At 49.5% G+C, this 19,011-nt stretch overlaps 6 protein-coding genes across 6 annotated transcripts; 4 read left to right on the top strand and 2 right to left on the bottom strand.

Annotated features, from left to right (window-relative positions):
* Nucleotides 1–5,264: 5,264 nt before the first annotated feature.
* Nucleotides 5,265–6,573, top strand: AO090023000576 (uncharacterized protein; the record flags this gene model as incomplete). The annotated part of the gene is made up of 2 exons (XM_023235665.1): nt 5,265–5,675; nt 6,412–6,573. The coding sequence occupies 2 exons, from the start codon at nt 5,265–5,267 to the stop codon at nt 6,571–6,573; spliced, it is 573 nt and encodes a 190-aa protein (XP_023090667.1).
* Nucleotides 6,574–7,590: 1,017 nt separating this feature from the next.
* Nucleotides 7,591–9,395, top strand: AO090023000574 (rRNA (cytosine-C5-)-methyltransferase RCM1; the record flags this gene model as incomplete). Its single annotated transcript, XM_001821057.1, has 2 exons — nt 7,591–7,791; nt 7,923–9,395. 2 exons carry the CDS (start codon nt 7,591–7,593, stop codon nt 9,393–9,395), a joined length of 1,674 nt encoding a protein of 557 aa, XP_001821109.1.
* Nucleotides 9,396–10,559: 1,164 nt separating this feature from the next.
* On the bottom strand, nt 10,560–12,139 carry AO090023000573 (uncharacterized protein; the record flags this gene model as incomplete). Its single annotated transcript, XM_023235664.1, has 4 exons — nt 10,560–11,527; nt 11,588–11,656; nt 11,718–11,851; nt 12,096–12,139. The coding sequence occupies 4 exons, from the start codon at nt 12,137–12,139 to the stop codon at nt 10,560–10,562; spliced, it is 1,215 nt and encodes a 404-aa protein (XP_023090666.1).
* A 1,266-nt stretch (nt 12,140–13,405) lies between these two features.
* AO090023000572 (uncharacterized protein) lies at nt 13,406–14,278 on the top strand (the record flags this gene model as incomplete). The annotated part of the gene is made up of 3 exons (XM_023235663.1): nt 13,406–13,951; nt 14,060–14,137; nt 14,192–14,278. The coding sequence occupies 3 exons, from the start codon at nt 13,406–13,408 to the stop codon at nt 14,276–14,278; spliced, it is 711 nt and encodes a 236-aa protein (XP_023090665.1).
* Nucleotides 14,279–15,454: 1,176 nt separating this feature from the next.
* AO090023000571 (uncharacterized protein) lies at nt 15,455–17,805 on the top strand (the record flags this gene model as incomplete). Its single annotated transcript, XM_001821054.1, has 3 exons — nt 15,455–15,825; nt 15,881–16,992; nt 17,042–17,805. The coding sequence occupies 3 exons, from the start codon at nt 15,455–15,457 to the stop codon at nt 17,803–17,805; spliced, it is 2,247 nt and encodes a 748-aa protein (XP_001821106.1).
* A 222-nt stretch (nt 17,806–18,027) lies between these two features.
* AO090023000570 (glutathione S-transferase family protein) lies at nt 18,028–18,863 on the bottom strand (the record flags this gene model as incomplete). The annotated part of the gene is made up of 2 exons (XM_001821053.3): nt 18,028–18,648; nt 18,810–18,863. The coding sequence occupies 2 exons, from the start codon at nt 18,861–18,863 to the stop codon at nt 18,028–18,030; spliced, it is 675 nt and encodes a 224-aa protein (XP_001821105.1).
* Nucleotides 18,864–19,011: the final 148 nt, after the last annotated feature.

Here is a 19,011-nt window from a genome sequence, read left to right as displayed (position 1 = left end):
GTTTCCAATCTTCTCCGTTCGTGTGGTTACTCAATTGTGCCCCTGTTGATATACCTCTACATATACTCACGCAGGATCCAGAATGCATGATACGTTTCGAAAGCTCACCAGGTTGTCCATTGAAGACAAAGTTTATTTTGTAATATCTGACCGTTGTACTATTAGATCGAAGAAACCGGTGTTCTTTATTTAGTCACATAAATGTCTACTAAATCGTCCTGATAGATAGTTTTACGAAATACTAGACATATTCGACGCCCGACTTCACCGCTACGTGTCGAATTATTGACTGGAAGTAATTTAGCGGAATGCAGACCATGTCAAGAAGTGCGGTAATTCGGGGCGCAGTTGTCTCTTGGACCACATCTCTGAGCCTCAATAATGAATATATAGTTTGACGAGCTAGTCGCATCAATATGATCAATCCAAACTATTCAAAGCACGACCTCTACAAATCAATAGTTCTAGCCCCCTATAACCGTCCCATATGGTCGTGCATACGCGCACGTGGTGTTCCGATATATAAAACCCCAAGCGAACAAAGCGAACCTACCAAGACCAACTAGCTCTCCACAGAACAAAGCAACTCTCAACGCTATCAATGATCGTCGCCCCAGAAAGTAGATCCTCCTATTCCACATGACCATATGACCCCTGAATGGCTGCAGGCGTACATACTGAATCTACTCCGTATTCACAACCATTATGGCTTCGACTGTAGCTAAAAACAGAGCCATCCCTGAACCTTTCTCCTCGCAAGCACTAGCCCCAAAGCTTAAGCTGGTGAAAGGGTTGCACGACAGTTGCGACCGAGATCGAAACAAAGAAGATGCACAAAAAGAAAAAACCAAGAAAAAGCCACGCTTTCTTTCATGCAACTCGTTAGGGTCACCCCTTGCAGGGAAAGTGAGATAACCCTAAACCGGCCAACTAGGCTAGTCTGGGAGTAGGAGATCGACGGAAGATGTAACGTCGATCTGAAAACGGGGATTGTTTTGTTTTACCTTTTGTTGGACTCAGTTTCAGCTGGATATTTAGAGTAGGAGTTACATAGTTACATGGGTGAAGAAATGTGGATGGTATGCTGTCGTCGAGACGGTCGGTATACGTATATCTCTTCTCTTAACCGAAGGCTAAAAATAAGTCGAGGATCTTGGGAAGAACACGAACCCGAGAGTCCGGATGAATGGTCTTCCACCTATTGATCCGGAGTCTCGGGACAATCTCGCAAAATCTTTTGGAGTCTTGACCCGATTTTCGATCCCGTGTGCCTCTCACGAGTTCACCACACAAACAATCTGTTGAGAGGATCTACAGACTAACTGAGTGAAGGTAATGGATGGAGTACACGGTGTTCATTTTGCAGATGAATTGACCTCTGTCGTGTTCCCTCACCGCTCACAACGGTCAATCAGTGGATCCGTCTCCAAAGAATGGGAAGCATAATCATCCCTCGTCTCATTAGAGGATCCATTGCACATTCCCGCGGTTACCGACCGAAAGGGCACTCAGTTGACAAGTGGACTCTCAACGGCGAACTTTCTTCGTTGACCGCTCACGGGATTAAGCTTTCCAATGTTCAATAGAAGGTCATGTCGAATCTTCTTCAAAATTGCCCTTCTGGGAGGCGATCGACGGCAGTTCCCATCCTGTGCGCCGTGATTGGGCGCTTGGAGGACGGTGAACCATGGTTCGATCATTAGTTATTGAGTAAGTTATTTCAACTACTCCGTAATTATCCATAGTGTGGTTCCGGGTTTTTCTTTTCTGTTGTTTTGGTTCATCTTTTATGGAACAGGAATGGAAGGGGAATGGAAGGATCCCGGGGTCACAGGTGCCATCGTCTCAGGTACGCTTTGGGGAGGTTGTTGTGGTTCTGCTGTTTTGAGTAAACAGCTGTTCTCCCTTACTATAGTAGTACATAGTACGGCCTCGACATTATTGATCCCGGATAAATTTTAAGATTTACCTTATCGTATTTCGAGAATATACAGATCCAGATAGGGTAGACGAGAGATGCATAGCCATCTTCTCCATTGTCATTGTCGGATCTGCTTTGTCAGGGGTCGCCTTCCAGACCGGGCTGGATCCCGGGCATACGGCCGGCACGACACAAGCATATGTAAGTCCGCGGATGTCTTACAGGCGTAGCCATTTAGACTCGGGTGCTAGAATATTCGGGACCATGGGAAAAGTCGGTGGTTGGTGGCCTTCCGGACTGTCCCAATCAGGGCGCATCAGGACGCAGGACACTAGACAGGGATACTGGCAAGGTCGCATCAACGTCTCATCTGGCTGACATTTGAGACCAGGGAAATCAAATGGCCGAGGTAGAAGTTACGGCAGGGCTAACCGGGTTCAGTCCAGAGGCCGTCGGGAGTGGGCCCGAGGCAGGAAGGTCACCGTATATTCGTTACATAATCTCCCTCGAGGGAAGGCGTTGGAGACTGGGGCACTTTTTGCCCCGAGGAGGAGGAGACAGATCGAGGTTTCAATTTCACTTCGGCGTCTGTCCGTGCTGACCTCGAGGAACGACACGGAAGCACTGGCCAATCGTAGCGTGGTGAATGCATGCCCACCAATGAGAGACTGGCGATAACAAGATGAGGAGGCCTCCAATCCGGAGGCGAGCCAAGAGGGGACCCGCTTCGATTGATTGGTTTCCACACCGTTAGCGTTATCTTTCATCTCGTAGACTAACTCAAGTGGGAACTCGCTCCAATCGGTGCCCTTTGCTTTTTCGCGAACTGTCCCGTTTGGACCAACTGGTCGCAAGCAAGACGATCCTCATACTATCACAGGACGAGGAATGAATAGGCTTGGGTAGGACAACCGTAGAGAATTTCACCGCCATCCTGTGTTTGTCGCAAGGGATATGACTGACTCGATTCTTTCCCTTTTCGTATTCACCTTCATCCATCCTGATTCCATCTGACGGTAGTACGACATACCAATATTTTCGAAGAGTATCATCCAAAGTGGGCAGAAAAGGTAGCATCGGGTGTGATTCGGGGAGGCGTTTGGTGCAACGACGGGATCGAGGTAGGTTGTCTCGTGAACTCTTCCCGACAGAGTAAAGCCTGTCTCCAATCCTTCGGTCAGGCTGAGCCGTGGGTCCGACGTCAGGATGTGGAGTCCCCGATGTAGGACTCTCTCGCTTGCCTAGGCCAATCATTGCGGAGGTAATTTCGGTTCGCGGATCCGTTTTCCTGCACACCGGACACTCGCCGTGACTGGCTTTCACCTGATTTGCCGGTGGCGGCTTGGAGTTGGTGATCCGCCTCAACCTCTAATCAATCATGGTGATGGGGTAACCGGGACGGTAAGCGGTGGGACAGGCGTCACGACAAATAACATTACTTCATTTGGACTATCTTTATACTTCTCGAAGGAGACGACTAAGTAGATAATAACATGATCTATCTGAAAAGTGGAGTGTGTGTGTGGATGGCCCTCAAAGGGGAAAGCCATCACGCTCTCTTGCCACAGAGGGATACCTGGGTAAGACGACCATACTATCATACTATAGCATCATTAACGATCGATGGAAGGATTTCCAGGGAATGTACGATTGGAAAGATGGTATGCTTTAGGTAAAAAGCGGTCAAGAAAGGAGGGACAGGGATTGGAGCCAGGATCGGAAGTGTTGTCATCATGACTTTTTTAGTTGTTTTCGGGAAAAAGGGATTCCATTTCCTGGGATCCGAGTTGCATCTGCTGTACGACCCGTTCATCCTTCATTTGACTTCCTTTACTTCCTTTTATTCTTTGTAGATACTACAGAATTCATCCGGAAATTTAGGATTGTCTGATCAAAACCAATATACTCCATATACGTAGTTAAATTAAATAATCCCAACGGAATTATTATAAATTCCTAGACGTATGGATCATATTTGTCTCGGGGACTTTAATTGAGGGACGGAGGAACCAAGTCCTACATTACGGAAAATCCTCCCTGATTAGATTACTAGGGAGTTGAAGCTCGGCGGAATCCCGCCCAACCAGAAACGGCCATCCTTTCCTTCCACTTCCTCGGCAAAATACCGTTCCGAATGTGGTTTAGCGTGTGGCTGCCCCCATCGGAATCTTTCCTTGACGACCGGAAGAGAGAGACTCGTGTGGACGAATATCGTTACCCGAAGGGAACAGCAAAGAGGAAATACGACGATCCTTTGGACTGGTTCATCATTCTTACATCAAAAACGATCTGGAAAAACAAAGAAAAACTCCAAGGGGGGGGGGGGGGGAATCATGATCTATACAAAACAAGGCAAAGAATGTTATCGGTGAAGTAATGATGAATGGACTGCACGGATGGAGATGCAACGACTGGACGAGGATCTCCAAAAAGGGGCTCCACTCGCTTACATTTCTTCGGGACTTTCTAGTTTCATCGACCTTACCACGCTGGGGAAGGTCTTGCCTGGGTGGCCGGAGGGGAGGGTTTTCGTCAAATGAATTTAATAATAATTAATTATTATTATTATAATTATCATTATAATTATAATTATTATTAGTATTAGTATTATTATTCTGGTAATTATTATGACTGTATCTGATTTATGGTTGTATTTTCTTTCATCCGCAGACATGGGGAACGCCAATAATAATCGAAGTATAGTTAAAAGGACACTAGTGATTTTATCTTCTGCTCCACCGACGCATGGCAAAATCGTCCCGGGTCCAGGTCCAAAGTCAGTGCTCTACCTCGCCTCGCCTGGGTTGATTTTATTTTAATCTCCATTGTCTGGTTGCTTTCGCACGAGAAGAGGACTTTTAAGTCTAATGGTTCCCCCTCCCCTCTCCCCACTATCATTATCGTTGCAGTTTCTCTGCCCTTTTACATCCCTTATCTCTCCCCTCTTCCTCGACTGGACATATCTTGTCTATAATACGCAACTATTTGCCACTGTCAACGCTTCCGAGAACTATATCTCCCACACTATCTTCCTTTCCAAACCCAATATACTTCCCGCCGAACAAACTCCCCACACTTTCGGGACATTCACAGCGTCATCGATCTGGGTTGCCACTTGCAATAATTCAGTGGTTCACTTCAACCTTACGCCATTCACCACTCCAGATCTAAAGATTCACTTGTGATTGCCATTGTCAGACTAATAATATCCACGATACCTCGATTACGACGACTTTCTGCTGCTCTCTCCACCTGCGATCTTATTTATCGATCTTTCTCTCCCTCCACCACTCTTGAACAACAACCACAACTTGATATCTCGTGATCTGACCGAAACGTTAACATGGCTACTCACGTTCTCACCGCCACCACAACTCCTGCCAACCCGATCTCGGTGTATGGCAACCCGTCCCCGGTGAACACCGCCAGTAACTCTCCTACTTCCCCCCGTCAGCAGTATCTGCCCTTGCAGACCCGTCAACTGCGTCCACCCAAGGGACCTCTCTATGTTCCCGCTGCCCTGCGCCCGACCGAGCGCCCTCAGAAGGCTTCTCCTCCTTCCCCCCCTCGCAGTGTTCATGGTTCCCTCGACAGCTTGAATGACGGCAGCGAGGAACCCCAGCCGGCCCTGACCCGTCGTTCCACCATCGAGAGTGCGGTGAGCGATGGAATCAGCAAGTTAGCCCAGGATGAATGGATGAAACATGAGCATCTTGGTGAAGTCACTGGTCTTCCTACGAGAGAGCACTGGAAGGTACGTTCTAATCGAGAGACCCATACCTTGAGAAGCAAAGCCCGATCGCTCTGGGGTCGCGTGTGCTTTATATGGCCTGTATGACGTGCGCGCGGCTCTGGATGTCGCGTGGATCATCGGATCGCGAATTATGGCGTGATCTGATGTCACCGACCGGGTTGAGCCTCCCATTGTTCAACCTTACATCAAAGCAGTGGCTAACAGAGATACAACAGGCGGACTCAGCCTCGCCCAGCTGTGACTCGCCCACATGCCGCTCCTCTTTCGGTCTCTTCCTTCGTCGCCATCACTGCCGCCACTGCGGTCATGTCTTCTGCTCTTCTCACACTCCCCACATCGTGCCTCTCGACCAGGATGCTCGCTTCCACCCGGAAGGCGTCCCCTCTCGGGCATGCGACCTGTGTTGGCTTGCCTTCCAGCGCTGGGAGGAGTCGCGCAGCGAGCGTCTCAACAAGATCCAGACCCAGATCGACGCACAGAACACGAAGACTGAGGAAGTGGCCGAGGAGACCCCCGAGCACGTGGACAACATCGACGAGGAATCTCGGAAGGCACTCGCTGCGATGCTGGGCCAGAGCACTGAGATTGCTGCCAGCATCCCTCGGGGCTGGAACTGGAGCACCTTCTAATCGACTCAAAACATTTGAGACATGCTGTCGATGCACTTCGGTGCCATCGATCCCACTCTTTTGCCGCATCTGCTTTCGCAGACCTGCTCTACATACACGCGTTCTAGAACATACTGGCTTTCGCTTCGGCGTCCCGTCTGGATTTAGCATTTCGGTTACTTGCACGGAGTTCGGATCTGGTTTTCACTTTACGGCTTATGGCTTTCTTCTTCCGGCGTTCAGCTCGCTGCCACTCGATCGTCATAGAAACGGGGGGTTGTTCTTTCTAATCTTCGTTCTGCTCTCTTACTGGATACCCCGTCATGTTGCTTATGCACGGCGATCTTTTACGATTTATTATCTGGCGCTATGGAAGGATCTTATGGTAATACAGGTGTTGGTAATGCAATACAAGAATCTATCAGCTACGTCTATCCATGTGTAAACTGTAGTATAATATATACCCAACCCCCGAATCACTTAAACTGTACTCTCTTCCACAATCCAACATGCTCAATCCGCTCTCCACCCGCCCCCAAGCTTTGGTCCGTCTTAAACTCTAACCGCCAATGTAAGCCTTTAACCAATTTCCCACCAACTTTCCCACCCCCATCCCTCATATTCATCGCCACCGCAACCCTTGTGATCTTCCCACAGCTCGTCCTTCATCCATTTCGACTGCGCAAGAACCTTATGGGGCGTATGCGGCAGCGGAACGAGCCGAATATTCGCGTCCGGGCTTTCTCTCCCTCTCCCTCTCCATCTCATATCGCTCATCTATCGGACATTCTTGCTCTCTTGTGTAGCAGAATGCGATAGATCTTTTGGTTTATGATGCTGGTGGTGAGTTGATCACTTACTAGGGTTTGCTTTCATGGTGTGGATTAGAGCGGAGAGTTATCTAGATCGCTATTAGAGAACCTAGTGTATATTAGTCGTCAATGGAAGGGTACGTGGTGTCGGATAATAGATATAGAACAATTTACTTTGGAGATGCGGAGATAAGGAAGGTTAATGGTGTGGATAGGCTGATACATATGGCCATTCCTTGCATGCACCATCAGCACATTCGGATAATCTTGATATATCTACAAACTCAATTCCCTGGTTATCATCTCCAGAGTGAAGATCAACGTAAATAAATCAGATTAAACTTTGTCTACTGACAGTTCTACTTCATCCATCCACCGAACTAAGTAACTGATAACAGCTGCAAACAAAGCAAACATCTTTCCCATTTCATCCATCGCAAAAAAAAGTACTCCCAACCAACCACGAAAAGCTCTCCAAAGAGCGCCAACCAAAAAATGTCCCTCTACTACGACGCCGTCAAGATCCTAACCAGTCCCTCCCCAACCGGCGGTTCCTTCAAATCCCGCATCTACAATGCCCGAAACATCAAAGCCAACCCCGCGCAAATCTACGCCCTAACTATCGAAGCCTCGAAATGGGACACCGTCCTCAAGGAAGTCATCGACAACGCCGGCATCCTGAAACTCGAGCCCAAGGTTCGTCTATCCTTTTCTACTTCCCCTGCCCTCCCATGAAAGCAGCAATCGGGAGCAGGGAACCGGATAATGCATTGATAATTATCCCGGCTGACTGACGCAAGTGATCTAATCTCTACGGAAAATTCTAGCTCACACCACTTCTCGCTCTCCTGCTGGTCCACGACCACCTTCTCGCGAAAAATGGCATCGCGGCGCCAAGTTCGCATCCCATCCGCCAGGCCATCGAGCGCCATAAGACGCGACTAAAGGGTGAATTCATCAAGGCGCGCGTGCGCCGCGGATGCGCATCTGTCGAGCAACTCAAGGACGCCGTGCAGAAGGAGAAACAGCCGCTGGGGTCGGCGGCGTTTTACCCGCGATGGATACGGATTAATAACGTGCGCACGACGGCGGAGAAACAATTCGAGAGTACCTTTGCGTCGTATAAACGGGTCAATGCGCTGTCGGAGCTGGCGGTTAAGGACGATACAAAGAGGATCTACGTCGACTCTAATATCCCGGATTTGGTTGCTGTGGCGCCCGGGGTGGATTTCACGGCTACCCCGGCGTATAAGAATGGGGAGATCATCTTGCAGGATAAAGCGTCTTGTTTTCCCGCCTATCTGTTGTTCGGGGAGGGGAGTGTGTGGAGTGGTGGGGATTTGGTAGATGGGTGTGCTGCGCCGGGGAATAAGACGACGCATTTGGCGTCGCTGCTATGCAAGAATGAGAAGAGGAAGAAGCCGAGACAGCGGATTATTTCGATGGATGCGTCGCAGGTGCGCGCGAAGACGCTCCAGAAGATGGTTTCGGCGGCCGGCGCGGATCACTTTACGACGGTACTTCCTGGGCAGGATTTTTTGGCGCTGGATCCCGAGGATGAGAGGTTCGAGAAGGTTTCTGCGTTGTTGCTGGATCCGAGTTGTTCGGGGAGTGGGATTATTGGGCGCGATGATGTTCCGAAGTTTGTTCTTCCGGTGTCGCCGGCGGAAGAGAGGAAGAAGCAGGGCAAGAAGAGGAAGAGGGGACAGGATGAAGCTGGGGACGCTGCTGATGGGTCGGTGTCGATATCGGCTACGGATGAGAATGAGATGGCCAGTACGCATTTGGACCTGGAGCGGTTGACGAAGTTGTCGAATCTGCAGACCCGCATTGTGGAGCATGCGATGTCGTTTCCGGCTGCTACGCGAATTACGTACAGTACTTGTTCAATTCATCTGACTGAGAATGAGTCGGTTGTCGAGCGGCTTTTGACGTCTGAGGTGGCCAAGCGGCGTGGATGGAGGATTATGCGTCGGAATGAGCAGCCGGAGGGATTGAGGACGTGGAAGCATAGGGGTGTCCGGACTGAAAGCCGGGGTTCCGGTGACAGCGAGACACAGGACGGTACACAGGGCGCCGAGCTCAAGGTTGACCTTTCCGATGAAGTGTTGGAGGGTTGCTTGAGATGTTGGCCTGGCGATGACGAGGGTCTGGGCGGATTCTTCGTTGCTGGATTCGTGAGGGACGAGAGTCTAGCTGGAAAAGTGGAGGACCCTCAACATGGACATGAAGACAAGAGTGAGGATGACGATGGCGAAGACGAAGATGATGAAGACGAATGGGCAGGCTTCTCCGACTAGACCTGGCAATCAATCTACCTTACCCCAACCATCCATGTATATCTGCTAAACAGACCATCTTATCATGATAGAGAATAACTTCGCATTGTAAATAATGTTACTACATCCTCACTACGTTCTAAAGCAGTCCCCGACAATCCAAGTATCTGTACCAAACACAACGTTCTCACCCTCATCAACCCATTCCTATACCCAAAAGATACAAACAACCTCTACATCAAAAAGTACCAACCCCATGTTTGCCCTGTATGCACATCCTCCCCCAACCAAGGCAAGACCTAACCTCAAACCCTCCATACTACAAATACAACCACCAAACACCATCCTCACATCACCAACCAACCAACTCGACCCCCATAAATCTAACTCAAATCAACAAAACATAACCAACTCATATCAGAAACAACCCAAAAAGAAACTCAAGCATCCAAAATGCCCTCAAGTGACTGCCTCCGTACGTCTAACCCTCTCTCTTCATTATCATCACCCCAGCCTCCCAAAGATAACTCCAAAGAAACCTCCAAAGAAAACCAATTGATTAGAGATAAACCACTAGAACCACCCCTCTTACCCCAGGAACGATCCATCGTCAAGTCCTACGGCGGATGGACGAACTTTCTCCTCAGCTATGGATTGAAGCCGTGGAATGACGAGTATGCGGAGGGGGGGTTGATGATTCTGAAGGGGTTGGTTGAGTGTTATAGTGATTCGGGTGATTGGGATTCCTTCTGTTTGTGCGTTCTGTGGGTGGGTAGTAGTAATTCGTGATTATCATGGTGATGATGAGGGATGGGTTTTATAGGGGTTTGTTCGGTGTTGATTGGGGGTGGGTTTCTTGTTTGTATTCATAATGGGGTTGATTGAGAGGAACGTGATTATTGATTCTTTTCTTTTCTTCTCCGTTGGGTTTTTGGGTTACGATGGTTGAGATTCTCCAAGTGCTTTTGTAGGGGACTTGGTGGCAGTTGTAGAGTGGGATGTGTAGTAAGGTGTAATACTGGTCTTTTGTGGTGTTGATTAAGAGGCACTCCATAGGGAGGTTGGGTGGATGTTTGACTTGAGTATGGTTGTTATCTTCCTCAAATGTGGTATAGTAAATGTATGACAGTGTCGCTGGATGAGAATGGAAGATAATCCATGTAATCATTCAATGGTATATCAGTGCTAAGATCCCAGAAACGCCCGTGTATGATTCCGACTCCGTTGCTCTGTATATGCATCTAGTTTCACCGCTACCAGGGTGAACTCTAGTATGTCGCCGGTGGCATTAGGATGGAAACGCAGACGCCAATGGCCATTCCGAACGATATACCGTCTGCCCTCATTTGATGACCCTTCCACTCGTCTGCGCTTGGCCGCAGGTTGCGACACACCTGCCTCTTCCGATCCATGTCCGATGCCTTCGAGGTAGCGGGCTTGTCCGTCGACGATCATGTCCGTGTCTTGTTCAATTGACACCTTGGTGGATTGACCTTCTGACAAGCCTGGGTTTACCTTTCCTGTTATAATCTGCTGCAAGCTGGAGAAGCGCGCCTTAGTCGAGTTCAGGAATTCAACATGCTTGGTGTCAAGGTCGACGATGGTGGTTTCATCCCCGATCTCAAGAATCAGGTCGTATGTCTCCTCATCGACGAACGGGCGCGAGTACGTGACCCAGCCGCTAGACGGGATTGAGTCGTGGGCAACGCTAACTCCTGAGCGGCGCACATCCTCCAAGCGGACGACGATTTCCGATCGTTGTCGGATCGGATTGAAACTGATATGGTGTGGAATCAACTTTTGCTCTAACCCGCGCAGGTGAAAGTAGCGACAATCACGTAGCAGCTCGGCGCGGTGCGTTTCATTCTTTATTTCCAACGGGTATCCGCGCAAGAGATGAAGGAGCTGCGCGAAAACTTCTCCCGATCGATTGGGCACGCTTGGAGGGACAATGGCTGGGGGACGTAAAAGGCCGTGACGATTTAGTCCGGGGAAGATCTCAGTGGGGGAGGCAAAGAAGGCACCGAAGCCTAGGGAGAAGAAGTTCGGGGAGTCGCCCGGACTGGAGAAGATGTCGCGCGGGATTTGGAAATCCTTATCACCGATTTGAATGAAGATCTCGGATTCGAAGAGCTGAGAGATGAGCCGGGGCACTATCATCAATACGGATTAGTCACGGATTCTGAGATCCCAGGTAAATGCGATAGACGTACAACTATAGAACTGCGCATCAGCGAAGAATTGTACAAACTCCGTGCCGTCTTTGGGCCGAATATGATAGCCTGTCGCATAGGACGAGAATGTCAACACCGAGTCCAGTCCAATGCCACAATGTCCGCCTACCCTGTAGATGTCTTGCGATCGCTTTAAACGTGTTCGGATCGCGATCAATGTACAGTGTCCTGATTTTCGAGCCGTCGGGTGTCTGGAGCATCTGCTCCTCGAAGAATTGAGAGAAATAGGACGGAGCTCCAAGACTTTAGCGGGGATCAGTCACTGAGACCGGAGAGCCACTGACCATCGGAGGCTATCGAAGCTCCCGAGACACGGAAGAGCTCGGTTCCTATTTGAATTGAGAAGACCTTCTCGGGGGGGAGCGTGCATTTCGGTCGTGGCTTGGACGGGGATGGACCGCGCTGCGGTGTGGATGTGGATCGGTCGCTCATGACTGTCTTTGGGCGCAATTGCAATCGAGAATTAGCATCGCATGTTTCAACTCACGGAAGCCTGCAAGAGACCCAAATTAGGACGGGAAAGGGTGTCATACCTTAGCTGTAGCTTTACGCTGATTGATGCAGTTGGTGAGAATAGAAAGAAGAGAAGGGAAGGCGGTGTCGGTTGACGTATGGAGCTTATCGGCTGCTTGGTCTGTGCACGTGCATTATCAATCAATGCATTTGTATACTTTGGACACTCATAGCCAACGAAAACGTCCATCAGAGAAATATCATAGCTTGAGGGACATTATACTATCTTATGAGAGTTCCTGAGTATTGAAGGACCCGAGGGCAGCCCTAACAAGGTTGAGTTTATCTCATATTAGCTTTCTTCCAGAAATATATTTATATAGCAGAACGGAGGGCATATCCATCTCTTTATGCTCAGTTAGTAAACAGCTTATATTTTATGCTTCGACAACACCATAACACTAAGGAATATGGGAATATGTCGTGCGTGGTACAAGGTACTGGGATATAAGAACCAGTTGACCAGGTTGGGATGGAGGATACCCGTGAAAGCTAACAAGTTGAAGGGACTAAAGTTTAGAAATATTAAAGCTTCAGAAGCTAGTATTTGCCTTAAGAATGCACTTACAGGGTCTGAGATGTATAGTTGTTTAGTAAGATAGGGGAACTTGCTTTTATTCCGTATATAATGTTCGTCAAACACATTTTGTTATCGAACAAAGGAAACGATTTGTCTTTCAGGCGATAGACCAAAGCCCCATTGAGACGTTGACTTGGCAAATGGAAAGAGGCCTAGAATAGTACCAACTTTATGTGATAGTCCTGTAGTAGGCTTGTTGGTATGCAATAACCCGTGATGGCTTATCATTTCATGTGGGAGCTTCTAGAGGAAATGTTCTAACTATAGTCGTGAGACTAGGGAATGTAGACTAACATATTCTCACCAATACATGGGTGTGGTAATGGTGATAAGTCTCGAATTAAGTGGCAAAGTCCTGAACTCCTCTGTTTAGAATGGCTCTTGTTTGTAACCCCAAGAAGACAGACATTATATAATTAGCAACGCAATCAAGTTCAGTGAAGTAATTCACAGTATTCCACATGTACACGTTACAGTGGCGCACTACATAGAGGCGGAACAGAGGCACGTAGTTATGCATATATAAGCCAGACATAGACCAATATAGGAGCAATGTATCTTTCCTTCTCAATTTCGACCTCAAACTTCCAGGAAGGTCTACCTCATTCATGAATCTACATAACTAGCTATTATCTCCAAACTGAGCATCTCAGCATCATTCTGTCCTTTCCCTCCTACCCCACATAAAAGAAATCACCATCAAGATGCGTACAATAGATGTTCTAACAACCGTTGCCAACAATGGCACAGTCAGTTTCGAGCGTCTCTACCGCACCAAAACAGAACGCACACCTATTCCCATCGACAAGGTCCTCAACAAGCCCTCAGGCTACTGCTTCGTCTTCCAGAACCCACTCGACTTGCACAAGCTCCTCGAAGACCCTGACCCTGCCAGCGTGGCCATATGCCAAGGCATGAAAAAGCTAAGATTCGACCTCCTACAGCACATTGCAAGGGATAAGGTGACTTTCAGGGAGGCCTTGGACGGGAAATTCAAGAGCGTTGACCTGCGGGCACTCATGGAGAACTGGAGAATGGCCTGTCGAAATATACCAAAAGACCATGGCCTGGAGGAACTCACGTTCGATTTGTCCCGTGCGAAAGAGCTGTGCAAGTTGCATGTAGTCAGCAGCACAGTCCAGCTGATCAGTACAACTCTGGTTCTCAAGGCGGCTCAGAATTTACGATGTTGGATTCAAGGATTGAGCAACATGAACCGGTGGGAGACGTGTCATGTGCAGATGGCTCTTGTGAGTCGCTAGTGTTCGGTGGGTTGGATGTTGAGTAGCTGTTTGAATATTCTACTTGATGTGAAGACATATTTGAAGATATTGCCGGAATATTTTATGTGTTGATAGGTGCTTCTCTGGAGGTCTAAATTCAGCGACGTACATGAGATGATGAGACTTTGTGGAAAATTGAACATGTCATGGAATGTTTTTTTTTTTTTTTTTTTTTTTTTTTTTTTTTTTTTTTTCTTTTTGTGACAGAATGCGTACAGCTCTGGCGTAGGTATTTCTACACAGAGTAATACATGTAGTGGAATTGAAATTCCAAAAGATATCAAGGCAGCATAGCAGTCTACTTACCATGCCCTATTTTAGTGACTCATGTATAAGGATCAAACATCTGTTACTTGTAGTGAATTGTTAAGCTAGTTGCTCACGTGCTGTAAATTTAGGCACAAAGAACTTGGAACACGGAGCAGTACGTGAACTAACCCCGCGCTGCCACGTATAAACCAGTCGACAAAGTTTATAGCTATGGGGTGACGAGAAACACAACAGCTCTTCCTCATCAGCCCGCCGGAGAGCTTGCGACTTCAACCGTCGGTCTACAAATCAAGAGATTAAGTTGGTAGTGCTTGCGAGTTAATATAACTTAAATTTCCCGAAAGGGGCTGCACGTGTGGCCCAGATGACACTAATCCACGGTTGGTATAACTCTTTGTGCCTAAGGCGCCACAGATACCCAATGAGGATAAGATGGGATGCATGCCTGATCCCTGAATGGGACCAAACTTCTTGGACACTTCTGTGACTGCACAACTATTCCCCATAAGGTGTCCAACGAGAGTGCTGACGGGATGACAATCAGGCCACCTTGAAGCGTTTCCATTGGTGGCGGATGGAGTCGGATGATCTAGTGAAGATCATTCTGTAGCCCAGGGATCGGACGGTCCATCGGCTGAAGTTTGGTTCATCCTATCCATGAAATTCACATGGAACGGCAACAGGAGTCTCGGCTCTTTTCCCCCGCACCGCTGAGACAACTCGAGTTTAGCTCTTACAATGATCCTCGCAATGATAAGCTGATGGAATCCTCCTCCAACCATGGTGAACGTCTGACCCCACATGGCCCGACAGGCCTGCCCGCGATAGCCTCGGTTCCTCCCTGAATTCTCCGTTGGATCCTGCACGATGCATTGGCAGGCACTGTCATGGTCCGGGGTAGAGGCTCAGATCGTGGAGAGCAATTGGGTGTCTTCAAAATTGGGTGTTCCCGTCGCCGAGACTAAAATCCACTTGGGGCCCCGCCGGGGGCCTTCGCAAGCACTACTCTTCTGGGTGAATCTTATGGCACGGAAGGCGCAGTGACGCGGACCTGTCAGTCTTTGTTCTATAATTCTGTTACCCACACCTCCGGTTCCCTTGTCACCCCCTTGATTTTTCCACCAGCGTCATATAGCCCTTCCTGTCCACTATTCCTACATACATTGTAACCCATTTTTATCTTGTCGGTCAACGTCCACAATGGCCGAACAAGCCGTGGCTTACACTCCCCTGGAGGTTCCCATTCCTCCCGTGCCTACCAAGGAAATCTTCTCCGAACTTCAATGGGCCACTCTGATGTCAATCGCGGATACGGTTATCCCATCGATTCGTGGCCCGAACGCTCCTAAATCGTTTACTACCAAAGTGATTCCGCAGGCTCAGTTCGATGCCAGCCTCTCATCATTAACTGCTAGCATTCCCGGCTCCGATGCAACTTCCCTGGCAACACAATACCTGGAAGAAAATGCCTCGTCGAATCCTCGTTTCCGGCCGGGGCTACAGCGCCTTATCTCCGAGTATGTCCATGAGGAAGGCAGGAATGGCCTTGGCTTCATATTGAATACTCTAAAGTATGTATTACTGGGTATCAGGCTCCGAGGGATAATGTAGTTGACATTACTCTAGCTCGAAAGCTGGTTCATTGATTTTGACGGGATCAACTACCCCTATACAGGACCAGCCGTTCCATGTCCGGGAGAGAATATTTTGCAGCTGGGAAACATCGAGGCTAAAGCCTCTGCGCGTCATCTACCGAGCACTTTCAGCCATTTGCAAGAGGACATGGCTTACTTATAGCCCGACGCTCTGCCCGACAATTGGATTCCCCCGTGTCCCAGTGCACGGAAGTCCCGCCGATGGCTTCGAGTACGAATTTCTGCAATTCCCGTCGGGGGATGGACCCGAGACAATCGAGACAGACGTAGTCATTGTCGGAAGCGGCTGTGGAGGTAGCGTAACTGCCAAGAACCTTGCCGAAGCAGGTTATAAGGTTGTGGTGGTCGAAAAAGCCTACCAATACTCAACAAAGTACTTCCCGATGAATTTTAGTGAAGGATCGGTGAGTATGTTTGAGGGTGGGGGTGCTGTCTCAACCAATGATGGTTCAATCGGGATCTTCGCCGGTGCAACCTGGGGAGGTGGTGGCACAATCAACTGGTCAGCGGCGCTTCAGACACAGAACTATGTTCGTGAGGAATGGGCGAAAGGCGGTTTGCCATTTTTCACATCGCTAGAGTTCCAAAATTCTCTGGATCGCGTGTGTGAGCGGATGGGTGTCAGCGCTGATCATACGACTCACAACAAGCAGAACCGTGTTCTGCTGGAAGGAGCGCACAAACTAGGCTATGCAGCGAACCCAGTACCGCAAAACACCGGCGGCACTGAGCATTATTGTGGCCATTGCACGATGGGGTGCCATTCGGCGGGCAAGAAGGGCCCCACGGAATCGTTCCTGGTGGATGCTGCCCATGCTGGAGCCACCTTCGTGGAAGGCTTCCGTGCAGAGAAAGTCCTGTTCACTGAGACCAAGGGCGGCAGGGTGGCTTCGGGTGTGGAGGGTACATGGACCTCGCGGGACGCATACCTCGGTGTCTCCGGAGTGGGCGCCGTGAAGCGCAAGCTGATCATCAAAGCCAAGCGGGTTGTCGTCTCTTGTGGCACGCTGCAAAGCCCCCTCCTGCTGTTGCGCAGTGGCCTCAAGAATCCACAGATTGGTCGAAACCTTCACCTACATCCAGGTACGCTTCCTCTATCGCTTTGTAGGTAGCATTCTGATTGCATTTCTAGTCGTTATCTCGGGAGCCGTGTTTGACGAGCAGACTCGTCCGTGGGAAGGGGCCGCCCTGACAGCCGTTGTCAATGAATTTGAGAACCTCGACAAACAAGGCCACGGCGTCAAGATCGAATGTCTCACGATGTTGCCCCCAGCATTCCTTCCGGCCTTTCCCTGGCGGGACGGGCTGGAGTGGAAGCGATTTGTGGCTAAGCTGCCCCACATGGCCGGCTTCATCACCCTTACGAAGGATCGGGACAGCGGCCGTGTATACCCGGACCCGGTCGATGGACGACCCCGGGTTGACTATACGGTTTCTGCCTTCGACCGCAAGCATATTCTCGAGGCACTTGTAGCCACTGCGAAGATGGCGTACATCTCCGGGGCCAAGGAGTTCCACACCTCGAGCCGCGAAATCCCGCCTTTCATCCGGCCCGAGGATGCATCGGACGCTGCGTCGGCCGAGGGCACGAACAATGCTGCCCTTCAGGCGTGGATTGCGGAGGCCCGGAGCAAGACGCTCGACCCTGAGAAGACTACATTTGCGGCGGCGCACCAGATGGGTACCTGTCGCATGGGCAGCTCCCCGCGGACCAGCGTGGTGGACCCTGATTGCCAGGTCTGGGGTACGCGCGGATTGTATGTGGTCGACGCATCAGTATTCCCCAGCGCCAGTGGCGTCAATCCCATGGTCACCAACATGGCGATCGCCGATTGGGCCAGTCAGAACATTGCCAGGTCGTTGGGCAAGGAGGGAGGTGTCATGGCACGTCTTTGATTGGCGATGTAAGTGTACAGTTTACTGGGCATCGCTTGCCCTAATATGAAAGTCATGAAGTGTCATTATTAGTATGATTCTTATTGTTAAAGATATCTCCATGCGGTGTGATCGAGAGCAGTGTTACACTATATTCGAACTATTCTTATACTTTTCATATTCATTCCTCATAATCCAGACTGCGCGTCCAGCCCAATCTCACTAAACATAGTAAAAGAAAGATCACTGGAAAGCAGGCCTCTTCTCAACAAACTTCTTCTCCCCAAACGCCTGCTTGACCCCCTCACTCTCAATCGTCCTCTCATACCAGGCCACAACATTCGGATACTTCGCCCTCAACTCCGCATCCAAAACAGTCGCAAACCCCCAATTCAACGCCGCCACCAGACTAATATCCGCCAAACTCAACTTCTCCTCCGTCGCCAACCACTTCCTCCCCCCACCCGTCTTCAAATGCGCCTCAACAGCCCCCAACGCCCTCTCCGCCTTGGCCAAATGCTCCTCCAACTCCTCCGCCGTATACTTCCTCAACCCCATTTGCCAGATCGCAAACGGCACCACAGCCCCCATAGCATCCCCCTCGGCGAAGCAAATCCACTGGCGGATGTGCGCGCGCTCCGCCGCAGAGACACCAAGGAGCTGGTCCTTGGCCGGACCACTCTCGGCGACGTATTGGGCGATTGCGTCGGATTCGAAGAGAAGGGTTCCGTCCGCGCCTTCGAATGCGGGGGCTTTGCCCATGGGGAATTTGGAGAGGTATTCGGGACTGCGGTTTGTGACGCCCATTTGGAAATCGGGGGAGGTGGTTATTGAGAGGGAGTTGAGGTTGCCGGCGGCTTGGATCTGTTTCTTTGTTAGTTTTGTTTTGATTGTTTGGGTGGAGTTTGTTGGGTTTGTTGGTGATGTCTTCAATTGGTTTGGATGTATGGATGTATGGCGGTGAGGGGTATATTGGAGGGGTAAGATTGATATTAGAATTTAAATAATATGGATATGCAACATACCTTCATAACCCTCGGGTTATTAGGATAAGTATAAACCGTTCCGAAGTGAGACATCTTGACTACCTTGCTTTCTTGTGTTTGACCCGGTCTGGTCTGGTCTGGTCTGGTATGTATAGAAAGAGATCTGATTGTCGATATATTGTTTACATGAGGGTACGTATACTGTATTTATAATTCTATCCGCGGAGTCGGTTGCCGACAA

This window comes from Aspergillus oryzae, chromosome 3 (assembly GCF_000184455.2).
Source record: "Aspergillus oryzae RIB40 DNA, chromosome 3".
Taxonomy (NCBI): Eukaryota; Fungi; Ascomycota; class Eurotiomycetes; order Eurotiales; family Aspergillaceae; genus Aspergillus; species Aspergillus oryzae.
The sequence above is the reverse complement of the archived record's forward strand: the minus strand, read 5'-3'. Positions and strand labels throughout refer to the sequence as shown.